The sequence below is a fragment of the Dermacentor silvarum genome, chromosome 1 (genome assembly GCF_013339745.2).
Source record: "Dermacentor silvarum isolate Dsil-2018 chromosome 1, BIME_Dsil_1.4, whole genome shotgun sequence".
Classification (NCBI taxonomy): Eukaryota; Metazoa; Arthropoda; class Arachnida; order Ixodida; family Ixodidae; genus Dermacentor; species Dermacentor silvarum.
This window is the reverse complement of record NC_051154.1, coordinates 209,556,495-209,578,950: the sequence shown is the minus strand read 5'-3', so window position 1 is coordinate 209,578,950 and position 22,456 is coordinate 209,556,495. Positions and strand designations below refer to the sequence as shown.

General features: G+C 45.3%; 1 protein-coding gene across 1 annotated transcript; it reads left to right on the top strand.

Annotated features, from left to right (window-relative positions):
- Positions 1 to 7,998: 7,998 nt before the first annotated feature.
- LOC125941827 (uncharacterized) lies at positions 7,999 to 22,226 on the top strand. Its single transcript, XM_049659690.1, has 3 exons — positions 7,999 to 8,230; positions 20,031 to 20,242; positions 22,218 to 22,226. Exons 1-3 carry the CDS (start codon positions 8,083 to 8,085, stop codon positions 22,224 to 22,226), a joined length of 369 nt encoding a protein of 122 aa, XP_049515647.1. The 5' UTR covers positions 7,999 to 8,082.
- Positions 22,227 to 22,456: the final 230 nt, after the last annotated feature.

Sequence of the window (22,456 nt, the reverse complement as noted above, 5' to 3'; positions counted from 1 at the left end):
GACGTCTCACTTATATGCTCAGCGATATGCTCTCCATGTACGTTTCCGACGATCATAGCGATTAATACACTGCTCTGCAGTTGTCACCTTCGCCTACAATTCATCGCGTCATGAAACTGCCCGCTACTCGCCCTTATTATATCTCCTGTTTGGCCGTGACTCCTGTCTGCCTTTCGACGCCGTGCTTCCGTCTGATCTAGTGTCAAACGCTCATGATGACATCACCCGTGCAGCGATTGCACGTGCGGTAGGCAGCGACGGGCTCTCTTCATTCCAGGCCGCACAAAAGTCCCTTTATGATCGTCGACAGGTGAATGCCTACTTACCTCCTGGATCTCTCGTCCTTCTCTGGCTCACATCTCGCCGTGTGAGTCTTCGTGAGAAGCTCCTGTCGCGCTATGTCGGCCCCTATCTCGTCTTGCGTCAGGTAACCTCTCCCAGTTACACGAGTCACCGACTGCCACACCACCAAGTGAAATCATGCCCATTTCCCGCCTAAAACCTCACCACTACGACACACCATCCCCACCATAGAAAGCTCCGGAACGGGGCTTTTCCAAAACACCAGGGGGTAGTGTCACGGCTACTGAAGACCATCACGATGCTCCTTAAGGAGCGATCAAAAGGACAACGGTGTTGGTGTGACTGAACGCTCGAGCAGCCCTGAAGCCTGTGCTTGTGTGCTGTATAGTTTAACGAGTGCGAAGCACCTGCTGCCTATTGTCCCTGTATAATGCTTTACAGGAACGACACTGGTGCCATCTCCCAGCAACAATATAAAATGACGCATCTACGCATAGTACACAAGCACACACGCAACGTACACAAGCGCACACAGTAACAACTAGAGTGCCTATTCGAGGACAGTGTCTGTGAGGGAGTAAGAGCGAGAACATTCGTCGCGCGCAAAGCTCTAGCAGAGGCACTCCAAGGTGCAACCACATGATGCAGCTCAAAGGAGCCGCCAAGTAAACTTATTTCAGATATTAGATTATACACCTTGAGGCCGGAGAGCGCGTGCAGACGCATGAAACATGACACAAGACATCGCAAGCATTGTGCTGTAGCGAACGCGTCATTTGCAGTTTGTGCAAGCAGTAGTATATACGGGCTGATCATTTTGAAGTTTTACGGGGTTTTTAAAAATCGCGTTTGGCAGATTGCATAATTCTTGTCCTTGAGCTTAATGAATCGAAAAGGCGGTCATTATTATCACGAGAAATCGAAACACATATTCAACTAATTCACATAAATTCACCTATTAACTACTTTAATTACTTTGCGTCCCAAATGGCAATCTACGAATTGTAGCCGGGGAATTTGCAAGACGTATCCACTTGAAATTAATTTCCCGGAGGACACCAGTTTCGAGATATCATTTCCCAAAGTGTCAGACGAAATGCATGGACGTTCCAGTTAGTATTGTGCTTCAATGCATAAGAGAGGGTTTTGTTAAAAAAAGTAAATGGAACAATAGTGCATCTTTACAGAGTTTGAGGACGAATACGTCGAAACTGGTGTCATTCTGGAAGCTCATTCCTAGTGGATACGCCTTATAATCTCACCGGCTACAATTCGTAAATTGCAATATGTGCCGCAAAGTAATTAATTAAGAAGTGAATTAGTGACATCTTGTTAATTGAATATGTATGTCGATTTCTTATGCAAGAAATGTCCGCCTCTCTGATTAATCCAGCTCAAGGACTAGAATTATGTCATCTGCATGAGGCAATTATTAAAAATTCCGTAAAACTTAAAAATGGTCACCCCGCATAGTTCATGTAAGCTACATTTAACACAATATCAGTGCAAATACCGAAGGTCGCGCCTTGTAAAGCCTATCTATATCGACATGTAAAATTCGAATGCTGGGTCAATATGGAACTCACGAGAGATGACCCATCCCATGTAGAGAGTCGTACTGATACCAGCAGCACAGTTCGCCATGCGCCGCTGCACCAGCGCGGGCGGCCTGAACATTGAAGGACCCGTTAAAGTGTATGGCATGGCAGCCGCACAAAAAAGTACTTTAGTCAATCATGTCTTGCGGTTCAAACTAAAAGCTTTCATTTTGAACTATCGTCACAAGAAGTACAGGAAAACCGAAAGGAACAGGGGAGGACACATTGTGCTGCATAATTTTACACGGGAAACTTCAAGCCTTGTGAAGCAACAGAAGTGCGACTTAAGTTCTTTTGTGTCGAAATGCTAAAACGTCAGCCGGTGGTAATGATGGCAGCTAATGGGCACGCGCATTCAACGTGTTTCTCACGACTTGTTTTCGGCTGCAACGTGCCTTGTCAGTCTGAGCGTTTCATGGTACTGGTTCTATAATATCCACGTAACGCCTGCTCAATGCAATACATAGCTTAATCTGCGGATGTAAACCTGTGTTCAAAAAGTTACGAGCATTGAATCGGTAGCTCTTCTTCTTTTTTTTTAATTATAGCGGTTAACGTCCAGAAACTGCATAGGGGGTTATGACGGAAGAGATAGTGGAGGGCTCCGGATTAATTTTGACCGTCTGGTGTTCGTTAACATGCACCCAAAGCCCGATACACGGTACGTTTTTGCATCCCGCCCCGATCGGAACGCGGACGCCGCGGTCAGAAATCGAACCCGTGAGGTGGGGTTTTGGAAGTCTTAACTGTGAAATGCTCCTCCTACCTGCCCGCGCAAAAATAAAAAGAGCGAAAGAGAAGAAGAAAAAACAACACAAAAAATCAATACGTAGTTTCTCCGCGTCTGCTTATCACTTCGTCCTTCTCCGACCTCGCGCCCACTTTTTCATGTTCGCAAAACACGTGCACACACAATGTGGCCGCTATCGTAATTCGACCCCCTTTGCTGACCAACGCGTTCTATATTGTAGTAATCGCACTAGAGCAAGTTTATTTTGTCGCACTCCGACGTGTTTCTCTCATCACGTCAGTATGTTAATATAGACCACAAGCACACTCTGATTCGCCTGTGCTTTATGCAATTGTCACCACCACCACCACCACCACCACCATCATCATCATCATCATCATCATCATCATCATCATAATCAGCCTATATTTATGTCCACTGCAGGACGAAGGCTTCTTCCTGCGATCTCCAATTACCCCTGTCTTGCGCTAGCAGACACTTGTGCCTGCAAATTTCTGAAATTCATCACGCAACCTAGTTTTCTGTCGTCCTCGACTGCGCTTCCCTTTTCTTGGTACTCATTCTGTACCTCTAATGGTCCACCGATTATCCATCCTACGCATTACATGGTCTGCCCAGCTCAATTTTTTCTCTTAATGTCAAGTAAAATATCGGCTATCCCCGTTTGCTCTCGGATCCACACCCCTTTCTTCCTGTCTCTTAAGGTTAGGCCCAACATTTTTCGTTCCATCGCTCTTTGTGCGGTCCTTAACTTGTTCTCGAGATTCTTTGTTAAGCTCCAAGTTTCTGCCCCATATGTTAGCACCGGTAGAATGCAATGATTGTACACTTTTCTTTTCAAAACAGAGGCAAGCTCCCAGTCAGGATTTGGTAGTGCCTGCCGTATGCATTCCAACCATTTTTATTCTTCTGTAAGTTTCCTTCTCATGATTAGGGTCCTCTGTTAGTAATTGACCTAGATAAACGTACAGCTGCACTGACTCTAGAGATTGACTGGCGATCATGAATTCTTCTTCCCTTACCCGGCTATTGAACATTGTCTATGTCTTCTGCATATTAATCTTCAACCCTACTCTTACACTTTCTCGGTTTAGGTCCTGAATAATTTGTTGTAATTCATCCCCAGTGTTGCTGAACATGACAGTGTCATCTGCAAACCGAAGGTTGCTGAGATATTCGCCGTTGGTCCTCCCTCCTAAGCCTTCCCAGACTGTACCTTGAATATTTCTAAGCATGCAGTGGATAGCATTGGAGAGATTCAGTCTCCTTGTTGACCCTTTTCTTGATAGGCAATTTTCTACTTTTCTTGTGGAGAACCAAGGTAGCTGTGAATCTTTGTAGGTATTTCCCAAGATATTCACGTATGCCTTCTGTACTCCTTGATTACGCTTTATGAAATGGTCCAGTCCAATTAGACGCCAGATCTATGCTCACTCGGAATGCACGCACCGTGCGCGTAGGGCGTAGCATGCATCACTTGCATTCATTCATGCATTTAGCACGTATCACCAGTTCGGAATGCGTTCTACACAAAGTGTGCACAGCGTGGAAGACCTGGCTACGTGTAGGTACTGGTGGATCCGGAGGGTAGAGGGACAGCTGTCTTATGGTTTGTGCACCGTAGTGACAGCCTTCGACGTCGACACTCTGACATTCACCTATAGCTCGAGATAACGTCCCACTGCAACTTTTGACACATATGCGAACACGCTGACACCTTCCTCGCCTCGGTCCTTAATATATAGTTTATGTAAGACTTGTTTGCTGCGGAAAGTAATGTACGGGCAAATATAACTTCGAGGTGAGTGCACGCAAACATTGCGTTTTTCTTTCTCATTTTTTTATTCTTGAATCATGACATGCAGATTGAAACTACCTGCCAACCGCTGCTCGGTTGGAATATACGGGGAAAAAAGAACTTCGGCCACGGTGATTTACGTGGCGTGATACGAGCCTCGGTTGAGCTGTCATGTATTACTTCAGCTACAGTCGGATCGTATATGACCTATTTGACGGCTCAGTGAGCTTTTCCACTGGTGTCCACTTTTGTTATTATGTGTTTTACACACGTTTTGTGTTCGACGTCGTGGTCAGTTCGATCCGAAGGGCAACTACGTCAGCCTGGCGACGAATATCCACCGTCAGAAATCCTTCAAGAGTCGTGTCTGCTGCCTTGGTTCGGGCTGTCAAAGCAGGGTAGAACGTTGCATACTGGGTGTTTCCACGAAGACTAAGCGACTAGAAAAAACTGTGCAGGGCAAAGAACTGCGCTGGTTGGCATCAATAAGTATGCTGTAATCACTGAAGCACTGTTTTTTGCTGACTAAGATTCACTGAGGAACTTTTTAATAACTTTTGAAATCACGCTGCACTTGCAGAGTTGAAGCCAGTAAGTGATCAAGGCATGTCGAGTCGTTACGTATACCAAATCTAGCACCGGTTTCGAGACATCCGTCCGTAACCTTTCGGCCAAAAACCTGGCCCTTACGCACTTGTTCTTCTCAGAAAGCCTTCCTTGTGTAGTGCAGGAAAACACTGTGTGGATCATCAAGGTATTTCATGCCAGTCATTGGGGATGAAAATCTCAGAACTGGTGGTAATCTCATGAATTCCCATTAAGCATACAGGCCTTGAGCACTCATCGGCTGCCCTTCCTAAAGTGCCGCATGTGCTCCAATGTAATTGAAGGATTAGCTAGATGACGTGGTAATTAGTGGTTATTACACAATTTTAATGTTGGTCGGTGCTACTAACGCACTGCTAAAAAAAGCTTCTTTATCTCTACGTCTGTTTTTGAATGACATAGTGTTCCATGAAGCAGTTGGTATTAGCAGTATTCTGACTGTATTTATATGTGGGCACATGCCACGGGCTTACCCAGTTCTTCTCCGTCAACATTTACCATCTCTAAGTGAAATGCGCAACGAGCTTTTATTGACTATCCAATGGCACGCCATTAATAACAACTGAGATATTTGCTATTGCGTCCAGAGTAACGGTTCCAATAAAGGCTTAACATGAACAAAAATTGACATCTTCAACGACTCACAGGCGGCCCTTCCCTTTGGAAGCTAAGAGGGGACCTCGGGCAAGGACCTTCACAGTTGTAAAGGCCGCTCACTTTTTATGCATCTCAGTATATTTTGGCTACGACAAACGTCAACCCATTGAACTGCACAATACGCTCAGCATTCCACTAAATAGATTTGAGCTAGTATTGATGGCGCAGAACCGTTTCCCTGCGTCTTGTCAAACCAGCTTTGTCCGCCGTTTACGCTCATATGTTAATAAGAACAGTATCATTTTACAAGGCATGGTTTTGAATGACACTGTGCTACTCCTCATCACGCGAAAAGCTAATATGAATATTCCGTTGTGCGCGATCTATATGTCATGTTTTCACTGAATGCGCGAGCTGTTCGGCTTGCTCAGTCAGTCACTGGAGAAACGAGTTGATGGCAGCCGAGTGAAAGAAGGCACGGCACATCTTTTCCTTCGAGTAGTCTAAAAGACGATGTTGGCTCCCCACACACACTATCTAACCACATGGTGTTAGCACTATGCATGTCTTTTCATTTCGAAAAGCAGACCCACTGAAGCCTTGGTGACGCGTACAAATTCATATATTTCAATGTGTGTTTGTATTGCTCTGTACTTATGGTGTAAGTAATGAGTGTTACAAGTTCGGCTCGTCTTGTGTGTATGTAGGGGAGGGGGGAGGGAGCAGAAATTTGTTTAACCTTTTAATTGTTTACCAACGTATGAGACAACAGAATGTTGAAAAGGAAACAGCCTGATGTGTTTTCAGTCAATAAAAAATATAATAAATAAAACGCAGCAGTACTCGATCATGCCACAAGAACACGCTGAAATGAAACATTCACGTATTTTTTATTTTTATTCCATCAGCTTTCCTTGGTTCTGGCCACTCTCTTTCTGCGGCACGCATCAATGTTATGACTCGCCCAGACCTTGCTCCTTTTCTTTCGGCGTCTGGCGTATTCTCTAACGAGTCCCGTAGCACAGATGACGCGTTCTTTCAAATAAGTCTGCGCGATAGCCATTGCTTGCATTCTCAAGGACACACATACAAAAAAATCCGGATGGTAGCCTTGCCTGCGAGAAACTCGGTAGGGCTTCTTAAGTGATCTAAAATATCTCTATTTATTTTTTCGCATTTCTTACCGAAATGTCCACAAGTGAGTCCGCGCAATATTTCTCGACATGCTAATCGCATAGTTCCTGGAAGCCCGCGAGTTGAATGGTGCAGCGGACGGGCTAGAAGAATAAACGGAGTAAAAAGAGGACACGAGTCAATGGCGATTTGCGGTGACAGGAAAACAGAAAAGTTAATCCCTGTTAACAGCCCCACCGCTCCCCCAGCCTTACATCGCGCGAAAGGTCACACCGGCTCAGCGCGCCACTTTCTCCGGCTCAGGGGGGGGGGGGGGGGGGGGGGGGGAGAATTTTGCGGGAACCACACACGCGACAACATCACGTCGTATTCGCTGTCATTTCGGAAATCATTGCGCTCGCTATATGCGGCGTGTGTCTGTATACTTGTGGCGCTGAGCAATAATTTTTCCGCTGGTGGGCCATGAGCGTTTCACTTGGCGGTGAACCTAGAGCGTGCAACGTCCGTTTACCTTCAGCTTTCGAAGTCCCTGCGGCGGGCAGGTGGCTGCCCACCGAATGGCGCGGAGGGCACACCAAATGTACTCAGCGTATGCTTCATCGAGAGTAGAAATAAGGGGGCCTCATAGGTACGAGAGTGAGGCGCGTCCTTTACGCCAGCCTTACTCCAAAACGAAGGTGAAGTGCGCGCGTTTTCCACGCCTAGTACTGCGAAAACACTGGGGAGAATTTAATAAGCCTCGCGGATACGCACAGTCACACGCAACTGGCGTCCCCTTCGAGATGAACGGACGATTGGCATCGGTGCCGTAGGCATGGTTAATCGACGAATGCCCTTTTTTGTGTCTGCATTTAGCTCTTAACCAAGGGCAGCTGCGGCGTGATGCCCTTACGCCACCCCTTCGCTATCCACTCCTCTCCCCGACCCTCCCTCCCTTCCACCACCAAACGCGCAGCCACCCATCGCTTGCCTCACGCACCCCCTCCTTCCCGCAACGCTGGTTTCGCTTCGAGGACTGCTTAAAAACCGATTGCCGCGCAGTGACGCGTGCTCTTTGACCGGTGTCTCTCGTTGTTGTTGAGCTGGGTAACAAGTGCAAGCTGCTCGCAGATACTCGCAACAAAATGGCTAGAGAATTTGTTAGCTGCCGCCAGACGCCTGCCTCATCCTTTGTTCTCATCTTGGTTATTTTGTGTGCGCCCCAGTTTGGTCGTTGCGTAGATGGAGAAAGCGAGCGAGTCGGTTCAGACAGCGGAACCACGACACCAGACGCGTTCGACACCTATTACATCGGGATGCGGAATATGATTGGCGAGGCCATTGCCAAGGCCCCACCCACTTTCATCCGCAAGTTACAGACGGCCGACGTGTCCGTTGATTGCTCGCTGGGATTGCTCAAGCTGGTGCGCGGTTTTCAGAATCTCGAACCCTGGGCTCTGAAACGTAAGTCTCCCGAAAGTACCCTTTAGCTCATGGGTGTAAGAGCAAAACTTTCTTTATTCGAGAAGCTTTTGCTCTCATTACTAGGCACTTTATTTTTTTGCGTTCAGTGTTTATAACTTATTACAAATGATGCTGGTGCACTTGAACGTATACTTGTGTCTATGAAGTTGTACTGTTACAGCGACAGATATTTAGGTCCTGGAATGTTTATAAATCTGCTATCTGTAGCTTCAACTCATCGACTGAACTTGTTCCAGAACTTCGGGTTCCCAATAGAGCAAGCAAGTGTGCACATTCGGTCGGTTTTTCATGGACGCGCTGGAGGATAGCAGGTCACTAAATCATGGTCGTGATTCAACGTTCCTTGAAAGAAACATTATTTCATTTTTCGTTCCAGACCAAAAAGCTTGTTTATTCCTGAATACAGGATGTAGCCTGTAAGGTTCCGTAAAAAAGGAAAGGAAAAGAGCAACTAATTAATTACAACGTGTAATCGGTCTCATATAGGAAAATGACAAGAAAGTTTCGTAATCTGTTCGCCGATTTTCATCGATTCATATCGCTCACGCATAAGAAGACCCATTTTGGTCAAGTGCGAAAAAAAAAAGACTGGCAAAATATTTTGTGTGCATGGTTCCTCTGAGACAAATGACATGTCCAAAATACACATGAAACTTGCAAACTCACTGTGATATTAAGTATGTTGTTTGCCCCGTTTACGTCAATAAGATTACAGTGCCGTCGGCCTTTTAGAGTGTATTAGTGTACCGACAATGCGGTCCTTCTCGAATAAAGGCCGAGGTCACGAGGTGCAACTCTAGGTGAGCAAAACTTGGGTTTGCCTGTTCATATGAGCTAAGTTTCACTGCATGAACTATGCAGAAAGATTTGGCTGTCATGTTCACGAACCAACTAGCCCACACAAAACCGCTTTACCCGCCGTGGTTGCTCAGTGGCTATGGTGTTGGGCTGCTGAGCACGAGGTCGCGGGATCGAATCCCGGCCACGGCGGCCGCATTTCGATGGGGGCGAAATGCGAAAACACCCGTGTACTTAGATTTAGGGGCACGTTAAAGAACCCCGGGTGGTCCATATTTCCGGAGTCCCCCACTACGGCGTGCCTCATAATCAGAACTGGTTTTGGCACGTAAAACCCCATAATTTAATTTTAATTTTAAAACCGCTTTTGTGCATGTACAATGACGCCGCGCCCGTGAAATGTAGCCTACATGCCACGTTCATGGTTCTACATAACTAACTCCGCTTATATGACCTTTCATCGCAACCTCGGCGCTCTACTGTTATCTTCGCCGCAAATCCCGGGTGTCAGCTGCCCTTGCACCAGCTGTATTGTGAAGTGCATGCACACTTAGCGTGGGTGTTAATGGTAAAGCGCTCGTGCTAACAGGCTGAAACGCTCCGACGTATACGTGCGCAAGCAAGACGGCACATACTAGGTTCATTGAAAGAGGAGCTTCCTGGCTTGAAGTACACGAGTTCATGAGAACGTGTATACGTGTGTCTGTTCGTCTACGGCGACAGCGGTTGGGAGATCTTGCTTGGCCCGAAATGATGCTGCTGTAAATTGTGTAGTGTAGGCGTTGAACGTAGCCGAAATCAGTCGCCCAAGTTGGCGCACAAGTGTCACAGCATCCAGGCAGTTTATTCGCATGGTCATCGTGAGCTCATGGAAAGTTTTCTTTCGAACAAAATATATCACAAATAAGGGTCCGATGATGTACCGCAGTTGTTGCTGTGACTGTAATGGGGATTCCCGCATGAAGACGTGCTTTTTTTTTCCTACTCGATAAAAACAAACAAAATAGGTCTAGGTTTGTTGCGTCAATATGATTTACTTTAACGTCAACTTGGCCGCTATCGTCTGTGCCATGAGGATGCGAGTAAGCATTTTGTCAACAATTATGCATCCTACGGGCTTGCTTTGTCCCCAAACAAAAAATGTCATCTGGTACGCTCAGGTCAAGAACAGCGAGCGCTTAGCGCGATGTGGCATTCCTGACAGGAAAGTATCAGGCGCTGAACGCTAAAGAAAGGAAGTGCATGCAGATATAAGATTATTGTTTGAAGACAAGAAAAGTTCCAGTGATTGAAAAATATTATATATTGGTTCGCTGGTGAACGCTGACTTGTCGTAAAACGTCTGCATGAGCTGGGGCAGTAGTTAAATTCTGGGATTTTACGTGCCAAAACCCCGATCTCATTATAAGGCGCGCCGTAGTGTGGGACTCGGGAATAATTTCGACCAACTGGGGTTCTTTAACGTGCACCCGATGCATGGTACACAGGCGTTTTTGCACTTCGCCCCTATCGAAATGCGGCCGCCCCGGCAGGGATTTGATCCCGTGACCTCGTGCTTAGAGCAAAGTTACTTTGGCCGGTGGAGCTGTAGTTGTGAAATGTGTCGCACACAGCCGAAAGGCATGTGTAGCTTGGAGACAACACCTTATGAACGTCGACCTTTTCAAACAACTCACGGCGCACTTGAAGCGAAATGCCCGTACGGTTGACACTCTGCGACCTGCCTCCAGCAGTCGCGCTGCATGCGCCTCGCTTCCTTTCACCTTGTCGTGATGTTCCACCTGGAAGATTTTAGTCGAACACAGCTGACAGATGCGATGTATCCATGTGCCCCTAGCCTCGAACACGGCCTTGCGTGCGGCCTGAAGAGGCGCTTGATTGAGAACCGAGTAATTCGCGTATACGTTCCATAGACTTATAACACCCCCCGTGGGGGCAACCCATATACATTGTTTTCCCGCTATACCGCATGGAATAGAGCATGGAATAGACCTTCGCTTTCTTAGCGCTTCGCGTATATCGAACCTTGGAAGGAAAGCGAGCGTTATCAGAGCGGCGGCAAAGGCTGACATCGTCGGTGGCCGTGGTGAAAGTTGTCTGCGCAGAAGATTTTTTGAAGCAAGGACAAGGACGAGGTAAACCCCAGAGGCGCAGCGTTTGTTTTTGCCTGCAGACATTCCGGCGAAGTCTCTGGATACTGCCGAACGCGTCTGTCTAGCAGCATGGCATTTGCTTTTATTTGTCGATAACAAACACCAGCTTTATTTCGGTAGTGTGACACGTTTTTCTTGTTTTTATTAATACACTGCTAGCCGTACGTTTCAAGGGTAACGTGAGGGTTGCTCGTTTCCGCGGGACGAGCTGCGGAACTAGCCTGTTTGAGCTTTCCATATAAATATTTTTTAGACCGTACATATTTTTTATAAAAAGAAAGTTATGAACGTAGCGAACGTAATGTTTGTTCACATAAGTTCTTCGGCGAGGTGCAAATACTTTGCCGCTAGTAACGTGAGCATCCGAAGACTAATTCACAAAAAGTTCGGTAATTAACTTTTCATTTGAACCTTAGAAGCAGTTGTTTAGATGACAAATTCGGACGCATTCACATTTTAAAGCACCTCAATTTTTTTGAAATCTTGAAAATCATGCCTAATTCAAGAAATTCATCATGAAATTTCAGCGCTCAAGCCGGACAACATTGAAACCGAGCATGCCGTGAGTGTAGAAAATGCCGCCCCGCTTATCAGATGGAAACGCCCCGTGACGAAAAGCGCGCTTTTCGTCACGGAACTTTGCCGTGACCAGCCATGACGTTCAGTTTTAGATACCAAAACGGCACGTTATTATTATTATTATTATTATTATTATTATTATTATTATTATTATTATTATTATTATTATTATTATTATTATTATTATTATTATTATTTAGGCATTTATTTGTTTATTTGCGGATACTGCCATCTTGCATAAGCAAGACATAGCAGGAGTGGGTACATAAGTATTGAAAACAAAGATTAGCAAACACAATTGGGCAATTGAACAACAAATTGCCCGACAAGCATCCGCCGAAACGTGCTGTATCGGTATTTGCCGCGACATGACCATCATTCAAACTTCGTCACACACATTGCCACAGGGCATTTCCGTCTTACGTAGCTGCGGTATACGCTCGGTTTCCATACTGCTATTATTAAGCTTTGAAATTTGATGAAGCATATCTTGAATTTGATGGGATTTTCAAGATATTTAATAAAAGTGGGGGTGCTTTAAAATGTGACTGGCCCTAAATGTGTCTGGAAACAACTGCTTTCAAAGCTCTAATAAAAAAGTTAAACAACAATATTTTTATATAGACTTCTGATACATTATTAGCAGCAAAGTGTGTACGCCTCGTGGAAGGACTTATTTGCAAAGACACAACGTTCGCTACGCTCATAGCCTATTTATGAACAATCTGATTGATTAAAAGCACACTGTCTATTGCACCCAGCGAAATAACTAATTTGTCGAAGATTTATAAAGTGTTCTTGCGTACATCCGTCAGATAATCTTATGTCATCATCCCAACTTTTTTAAACATGCATTCTCGCTTGTGTTAGATGTATATGTTAGTGAAGACGTAAAATGGATGGACTTGAAGCCCGTTAAAGCGGTGCGCTAGACTTTCTCCCATCCTTGCTATTTGAGACGTCAAATTGGCATTACCACAAAAGTTATGGAAAAGTAAATGACCTAACACGTTGTATGTTTTTTAGCATTTTGTTAAGGCGTGTGCCGTTTTGTTTGCACTCTCTACACTTTCTAAATTCCCTGCGGTAAGCCAGACACATGAGCATGATGTTACGGCATTCAGAGCCTGCAAAGCAAGCACACACATATTATCGATTTGACGTGAAGTGTCCGGCTCAGACGAGGATTTGAAAAACAGTATTTTTTTTGCAAAACATGGTAGAACACGTGCCAGTAGCCTGGGTTTCTATAATATTGCTCTTGGTCGCAAGGTTAAAGCTTTAGCCTTGACACCTCATACTTGACCTACAGTGTTGAGCATCTTCATTATTTATGAAAGAGAATGTAGCAGCATGGTTTAAGAGTGATTATTCTCGCATTATTTTCTATAAAATGTGAATGCTGTGGCGGTTTTATGACAGCCATGAAGAGGACTTTCGAAAACATGTGCATATGGCCCACCAACTAACTCAGGATCGATATCAGCCTCCACAATGCAACCAAGGTTATCGAGATTCGCATGAGTGGTTTCCAAGTGGGGCAGATGTTCGCACCATACCTGAAAGCAACCACTTTATTCGAATGGCATTGCCCTTCTAAACCGGCTAGAAACTGGGTCTCGTATGTTTTAAACGTACTTCCCCGTTTGACCTCAACAAAGCATTAATATTTACCATCGTAAAAAAAACAGCTACTCCAGATTTGGATGTGTGGCAGCTTCCGTAGACACCTGGGTGACCCTCGCCTCGACGGGAGATGAGATGACGGCGAAAAAAATGCATCTGGGACCCAGGAATTGCAGTTTCATACCCGTTTTGCCTTTGTCATTGAACCTCGGCAGCCTCGTCGGTAACAAAGAAAAATATGTACCACCTATGTTTGCCAAAGTGGGTGCTGCTATGTTCACTCTTTATATGGCATAAAACGCAGTAGAGTAGAAAATTGGACGAGACTGTGCTTAGTTGTGTGATGAATGCACGAAGAACAAAGACGGACACGAGGACGACAAGTGCCAACGTCATCCTGACCATCCCGGTGTCCCTCTTTGTTCCACTCGTTTTTGGCGTGTTATTTTGGCTTGAAGAAACACACGTAATCTCAGCAGCAAATGTATCCATGATAAAAAAAATTATTTTGACCATGTGTTAAGAGTAAGAGGGGCTAGTTGGATGGCACATAGGCTCATCTAGGACTGCGACGAGAAAATGAGCAGAAGGCAGGTAGTTGATTTGATGTGCGCCCACACGCGACACGCTTAAATCCTCACCGCTAAGTTATCGGCATATCATTCTGGCTAGCGGACTTAAAAAAAAACGCAGCTATTTTCTGCAACTTTGGCGTTACAGGCAATAGTTCTGAGGGAATTCCTTTGGGCGTGGTTTTTTTTCTGTCTCACTGATTTACGTCAGTCCAATGGCAAGATTTTGCTCGTCTCAAAAAGGGCAATGACATATAAGCTGTTTTAGTTCCCTCTCAGCCGCAAGCGATGTTCTGAACACTGGCAAGCACCGAAGAAGTTAAATAGGATTGTGTGTTGATGAACCAATACCTTGCCACAGCCGGTGCAACGCGGCCATGGACTAAACTTCCAGAGTAAATAGCTGCGCTACAGAATTTCACGTTTTATGTTTTGAATCACAATTAGCTCTCAGATGATTGACTTGCCAGCTATGGGAGGTGGTTGTTCTTGTTGGTGCTTGCATATTTAAATCGACTACTTTTGTTGTCTTCCATCATCATTACCTTTATGCCCACTGCAGAATGACGACCTCTCCTAGCGATCGCCAATTAACCCTGTCTTGTTCAGCAGATGCTATCTTATGTCGTCTTCTATACGTTCTTGGCACAGAAGTACCCAATCATAAAGAAGGCGGATGCAGAGACTCCATATTCTATATCAAACCATCATAGCTTCAGTCCTTCACTCTCATCAGCAGAAAATATATTTCTTGTCTCGTAATGAAAATTCGAGATATATAACTTGGATTGCGTACCACCAACAGCTCCTTCTTTTGTTCCCGGCGGCGTGTGCTCTCCTTGGAAGTCGATGAAGCGGCTTTGACAGAGTTCGCGAATACCTAAGTGAAGATGAAACCCTCCGGTGGCCTCCGTCAACACCGTGCTTCTTTTCGCCTTACCTCAGAGTGGCAGTTTATCAGCATGCATACCAAATTGGGGGGTGAACAGGCTGTTATCCCTAGAATAGGAAAGCAAACTGCACTTGAAGTACTTGTATCTCGAGTGCTACACCCTGCGAGCAAAAGAATTGTCGCGTGATTAATCACCGCTGAAGTGAATATCATGATTTTCTTTAAGATCGGGATCGTTTATTGATGTTTCTAGATGTCGCCACGTACTACCTTATTTAAACTTATAAATGTGGTGGCTGTGCGTAAACCCGCTTGTATACGAGATTCATAATTTGTTTTTTGCTGTGGTACCGAGTATAATTACTGCTTTGGAGTATAAAATACCAGTGTATTTTGAACAGAAAATGAAATATTATTGCACATGTGCATTGAAATACGTCAAAGAATGGGATCTGCCGAGACCAATTCTGCATGTCTTCGAGTTTGTTGCGAAAAGCTGTCACTCGTTTTATAGTTTAGTTCATGCATACTTTGCAGTTTCCTGCGCCCGGTAGCTGACGATGATGGTGTGACTGTTTCCTAAAAAATGTTAACGTAAATATATTTTCAGCTGCTGAGCATGAAGCTATGGGTTCGATTACGGGTAGCGGCGGCCGCATTTAGATTGGGCGAAATGCGCCAAATCTGATGGACTTAGATTTTGGGGCACGTTAAATATTCCCCATGTCGTGAAAATTAACCCGAAGTCCCCCCTACTGTGTTCCCCATAATCAGATCGTAGATTTCGCACGTACAGCCCGATCATTTAATTAATTTTAGGCATCAAAGCGCCCACACGAAGATGACGCAAAAAGTACTGTCTTGCACCGTCACACTGGAGCTTGCGCCGACCCAGTGTGCAAGTGATAAGAGGCGACTTTATTCTGCAAAGTCTGTTAGTCACACAGGGTTGCTTTGGTGGAGAGCACAACAAATAAACATAGCTTAAACGTAGTCTGCTGGGTCACTATTTCTGTGTACTGAGAAAACTTCTTTGTTTGCCTGAATTCCAACGCTGTGCCTGTAAGACTCTCAACCGCTTCGGGCAGACTGCTTATTCACTAAAATTTCCACTGACAAGTGCTTGAAGTTTTATTCATTATAGGACTCGTTAAATCATTTTTTTGTCATCCCTGTGGCGGTATGGGAACCATGTTATTACTTCTTTCTTCATCATTTACAAACTAAAGTTCGCAAAGCACAATTTCTGGCAATCGGGCCTTCATCTTCTGGAGCCGAGTTTCTTTTTTCTAGTGCAGCAGATATTCTAGTATGCATGCTCATAGATCCCAGCTGTCTTGAGGGTGCGGTGCGCATGCAGGCTCTGAAATATGCATTAAGCGTCGCCTTGGGGTTTTTAGTGTTGGTCCATGGCTTTGTTCTCCGGCTCACAGCTACACCAAACCAACGTAAACAGGTTAGACAAACCGCGGCCGGCAACGAGAGATATTTTCCTTTATTGCTAGGTATTGAACGGCTAACAAGTTTGTTTCCATTGATGTGATGAATTATGTTGACTTCCTAATTATTCGATTCCTAATGACTTCTCTTTTATTCAAAATGGCCTTCACTGAATAAGCAATAATTTTTCCTGTGGTATGGATTACTTCTGCTCAACAACCCACAATAGCTCAAGGAAGTGTTTCATTGTTACTATAAGAACGATAGGTTAGAGAACACTCCCGCACAATACAATACACAATATGCAATTAGGCCATTCATAGTAGGCGCGCACGTTTTTGCTGGTGGTGCTGCTTAACGCGATAGCGTTAAGGGCCCCGTGTCGCAGAAAATCCGGCGTCGGCGTCGGCGTGGATGTCGGCGTCCGTGGCGATCACCCCCAACCAACCCAGCCAACCCAGCCAACCAACCAACCAAGATTAATTGCGAAATTCATATCCAGATTGCGCTCGCATCTTCGGCAGGTTAAAACCCCTCTATAGAAAAAGTAGCGTCACGCTTCGAAGAATGCCGCCTCCTCCTCGCACACCCTGTCCGAGGCCGACGCCGCGTCGGTATTGGCCTAATGGCATCACGTGGACCGTCGTGCCTCCGGGCGCTGGCTGCGTTTGTTTACGATCACGCTCCATCGCCATTTTCGCCTGATAAGCGTCTACCGACTGGCGAGGTGCGCACGTTGGTACCGTTGCTCTTACTTGTTTTAGTTTAAGAATGCGTTAAACTAAGTTTTGTGGCAAGTGCGACGTCGCTTCACGGCATTTTCCATAACCATGGCTTGCTGCGCCTTCGGATGCCAAAATACTTTTAGCAAAGAGACTCTTCTCGATACCGTCCGGTAAGTGCGACGGGTTAAGAAGAAAAACGTGGATTCATCGAATTGAAAGGAAGAACTTCAGACCAACACCCTCCACATGACTATGCGAGGTAAGCTGCGAGTACGTGTACTTTGGTGTATTTGGACGTGTATTCGGCGCGCTTAATCGTTTTGTACGCCCACATGCTCGCATTCGCGGGCACTCGAGCCTTCGCGCGTGCTTAGAATTTTGGCAAGCACGCATGTTGGCGGCTTTGTAGCTTGTAATGCCCCATCGAACCTTCAGAGCAGCGGTTGTTTGTGCCCTCTGCCAGCCTTTTTACGTCATAGATGATACGCGCCACGAATTCACATGGTATGGACGGCGCGGATTACTTAGGTTACCGAGGGCTTACTGGAGGCCAAAATGCTTACATTCGATCATAAACGTGTTATTTACACCAATTCGCAACACGATCTTGCGACACGTGCTTGACAAATGTTACGTACCTAATTGTAGCGCACGCGATACATTCGGAGTCGTCATGGTACGGCGTTTGCGCTGGTTGAGGTACTTTAAAAAGGTTTTCAAAACAGGAAGAAAAAAACCTGCCATCACTAAATTTGTATAACCCTCCTTACACAAATTCTAAGCTGTACACGAAGTTAGTCGAAGCTAGAAAGCAAACGCAAACGCTCAAAGCGCACCGCCTTGCTAAGCGTGCATTCACTCTGCGAAAGGTCGTCTGCTACGCTCAAGCGGTGTAGGCGGCACCACGGTCGACGAGGGAGCGCGAAAGAGAGGAGGAACGAGGAGGAGGCAGGGCGGAGGACGAGAGTGTCGCTACTTTTTATATAGAGGGGCTTTACGGCAGGTCAAATTGGGATTTCGCCTGCCTAATGTGTTTTGGACACGTGCGCGCGTCGGGCCAATAGCAAACAATTAATAAAATAATAAAAGATGCTAGGGCCTCCACATTTTAATGTAAGACTACTTATATTGCCCCTGGAAAAACGTCTTCCCAGCAATACATTTCTGTTTAATAGTGAAGTCGACTTTAGGGGCTCGGTGTAAGCTTGGTCTTTGTAAGCTGGCTTTCCCACGTTCGGTGTTGCAGTGAATACCTACTAAAAAATGCGATGTGAACGGAGCCCGATAACGCTATCGCGTTCCACTCCTAAAGGCGAAGCTTAAGCGTTCTCCAATTTTTATCTATAAAGCTGTGTTGTAACGATGCATTGTTTGTGCATAATTTTTTGCATCAGGTAAACAGGTTTTGTTTGGTTGGACACAAAATGTTTTCATACCGGAACTAGTCAGCTAAGGCGTTGCGCTGCTGAGCACGAGATCGCGGGATCGAATCCCGGCCGCGGCGGCCGCATTTCGATGGAGGCGAAATGCAAAAACGCCCGTTTTCTTGCGTTGTAGTGCACCTTAAAGAACCCTAGGTGGTCAAAATTAATCCGGAGCCCTCTACTACGGCGTGCCTCATAATCAGAACTGGTTTTGGCACGTAAAACCCCAGAAAGAAGAAGATACTATAGTTCTCGTGCTACCTAGACAAAGGAGCTCTGTAGTGAATCCTGGAGTGGTTTGCCTGGTAGTACACCCAACTTGTTACTCCAGATGGTACTCAAGAAAAATAAATGATACACACTGTGCATGTCACAGGCAGACAACACACACAATAAACCACAACACACAACATAAAAACTAATCATAATATTACGTTGAGGACAGTACCTCTCAAATAACCTAAATCTGCTTTCGTTGAGTCGGACACACGGAGAGCGCTACTCCATTTCCGTACGTGGTACACAAGGCACAGTGTCAATCTGATCCCTTTTACTTCAAATAGAAAGCATTTTTATAGCTGATATTTAGTAAAATACGGTGTATACACGCCCGATTGCGCCTGCCAAGGCCTTACTAGTATGTGAAATTTGCGCATTGGGTCATAAGTGTGAATAGGTCAGTACGCTGCTCTGAGCAGGTCCAACAGCAGGTGGTGCGCACCACACAAATCAAGCCGCAAGAGCTGACCCGTCCCTCCTATAGAAATGTAACGGGAGTTGCTCTGTATTATAACTGTGAACAGAACCAGCAGCGCAGTCTTCTTGTACATTGCCTGCTACTCCATACTAAGAGGACACTGCAGAGCAACGCTGTCCGCCGTGCCACGAGCTTCGGTGTGCAACAGTAGATGTCTTTGATATGCTGATAATTAGCGCGTAGCGGGTCTGTGACGATGAACGTGATTCTGCAAAATGAACCAGGAGCTCACTGGCTGTTTCGAAATGTAACTGAAAGCTGCACGAAGTGCAGCCAACTCTGTGGCAGTAGTATAAAGATCTTGTGGCTCAGCTTCGTGTAAATAGCGACACCTTCTGATGAAACTTCCTGCAGCTATAGCAGAATAATTCGTTACAGAGCTATCGGTGAGGACGTGATGACGTCGTTTGTAGGCGCATGACATGTGTTGTAGTGTAAAACACTGCGATGCTGGCATAGGTCCTTCTTTTGCTTTTATTTAATATTGACACGGTCTTAGTGGTAGAAAAATCAGCGAACTTCCGCAGAGGCACTCAAGGCGCAAAAGGGCCCTGGTTGTGAGGCGGTAGCAGATCGACTACTTTAGAACTATATGCGCTAGCAAGGGGATGTTCAGGAACTCTGGCGACATGTCCAATACGAGCACCATTGAACTTCTGGGTTTGTGGAATTGGTGGTCAGAGGCACCTGTTTCGTTTAATGTGCCAATTGTGTTCCTCTAGAGGCCAAGACATAATTTTAATGCTATATAGTTTTTGTCCAAGGGTATGTTGATTTCTCTGTCTCACGTTTGCATCAATTTTGTGTACGCAGTGTTCGACGCATCCGGGAAGTACCCCACGGGCCTGTTCCAAGGATCTCGCGTCGACATGGGCGCTTTTGATGAGTGCTTAGAGACCATGGTCCTCGACGGTTCTGGCCACGTGACTTCGCAAGGCCAGTACTGTAATCTGCAGTTTTACGTAAAGAATTCCACCGCATGGCAGAAGAAGATGGAGCCAATCTTGCAGGTCATGGATCCAAGTGTGAGTGCATGCAAAAGTATATGTTTCAAACAGGTGCGCTGTCACGCCTTAATCAAGCGCAAATCCTAGAAGGCAAAGCGGAAGGCATATTTCGTTTGGTAGAATTCCAGATGTGTGAGAGTAGCCCGATCCATAACGATGGTTGGTTTGGGTCTACAGCGTTAGGATTCACCATTATCACACAAAGAAAAATTAAAGTAATTATTTGTAAGATGTGTTATCACTCGCTATTCCCACTGACGCTTCCTTCTGGTATGATAGTCAGAACAGGTCAGCACGTTTCATCCTATCAAACTATTCTCGCACAGCTAGCGTTTCTTTAATGAAGTCAAACCTTGGCCTTGTTAATTTGCAGCTTCGAAGAAAGATTTCCCGCCTCTGCCTTTTTCAAAAAATCTTTTATCAAAATAACTCACTTAAACAAGAATTTATTTCAGAACCTTCGTACATGTCGTCGCGTCTTGATCATCGGCTTAAAGTGTTCATTCCTTTTTGTCGCACAAATGTTTTCTCCGATTCATTTCTGCCAAAAACCAGTGCCGAGTGGAACCGCCTTCCCCCATCCATCGCCTGCATCGAGGAGGCATCATCTTTCAAGATTGCAATAACTGATCATATTTTGAGTTTATCACTCTAAATACTACTAATTGTTTGACCATGTTGTTTTGTTATCGTTTATTGTACCCACCCCCTCTGTAACGCCCTTCTGGGCCCTGAGGGTACTGTAAATAAATAAATAAATAAATAAGTACGTGCGCATATTATGTTTCCACTTGAATATAAAGGTGACTCTCATTCTCGGGCATGTTCTTTTACATGTCTTAGTTATGCCCTATATTGTATTGACAGCGAAGATCACTGCAGATCTGTAAGGAAGAAACAGCGCGGTTTAAAATGGCATGCCCGTTACCGCCAGCTCTATCAAGTATACTGCTTCGCTAAGAACATGCAAACCTCTCAACTTCTAATAGCAACACGACCATTAATTATTGTTGGCAGTCTTATATTCGTTTCGTGGAGCCGTATTATAGAGGAAGCTTTGTGCACTGACAGGGAGAAAAGATATCAGAGAGCTGCATACGGAACTTACAACTGCTGAGACATATTGTTATTAGAGGTATAAGGTTTGCACACTGCTTCCAAGCCTACAGCTGGCATGCACTAAAAGGGTCCGCATTATGCAACCATTACTCTATCTTCTAATGGTATAGCTCTGCGCGCAACGTCAGTGGTTCAAGTGGCGCCCCGTCTATTACTTTATCACTCGAATCGGCTGCGCGTGAACGGTACATGATAATCCATGTAATCGAAAGGATGGTATTTTTACGCTATACCAGTCTAGAGCACATCAGTGGTTTGTCGGTATCTTTGTACACTAGGACTCGCGGCGGTCACTGATGCAATAGTATAGCTGAGACGCCAGCCAATCGCAAACCACGTCGCTATTAGAAATCGATGGCATATTCGTGCTCGAAAAATGCCGTTGCTGCTTTCTGATGTGATGGATGCAATCGTGCTCCTGCCAAAACACCGCCTGCCTGAAGCAGGTTTGTCATCCCGTCACCTAGCAGTTTCACGACAGGTTTCCATTCATTGATGTTCAGGAAATGAGGAAAATGAGGAAAATGCTTTCATTCTCCTCTTTCCTCCGGGTACGAGAAAGTGCTGGTGTGGCAGCGTGTGATTCTTGTACAAGGGACACGAATATAAGCGTAAGCTACATTAAAGAATTTACTTGAGCACGTGTTTTGCCTTATGCATGTAGTCCCATTGACCACACATGGCGTCTTGTGTGCCTTTTCTTAACCCCCTCCCCCCATCTCTCTCAGATATTCTACTTCAAAAAGTATTTCTTCCTTGAAGAGCTTCCAATCGTTCGCCTGGGAATTTGCGTTTTAGACGACTGCAGTCAAGACGATCTACAAGCTTTAGTAGACTCAGGTATGTCTGACACACTGTTGGTTTTATGTTTTAGTTCATATGAGCCTACCTTAGAATGTAACGCCGCTGTGTCTCGCAGTCCAATCAAAAGAACTACATGCCCCATGTCTAATAATTCCGTATGACCATATGGAGGATCTCATATAAAAGCCCATGTGTTTCCATAGATCCTATGGGACACTCTATTAAAAAATCACCCATTTGCCTCACAACCACCATTTCCAGTATATGGACACATGGGGATCCTATATAAAAACTTGTACAAATACAGAA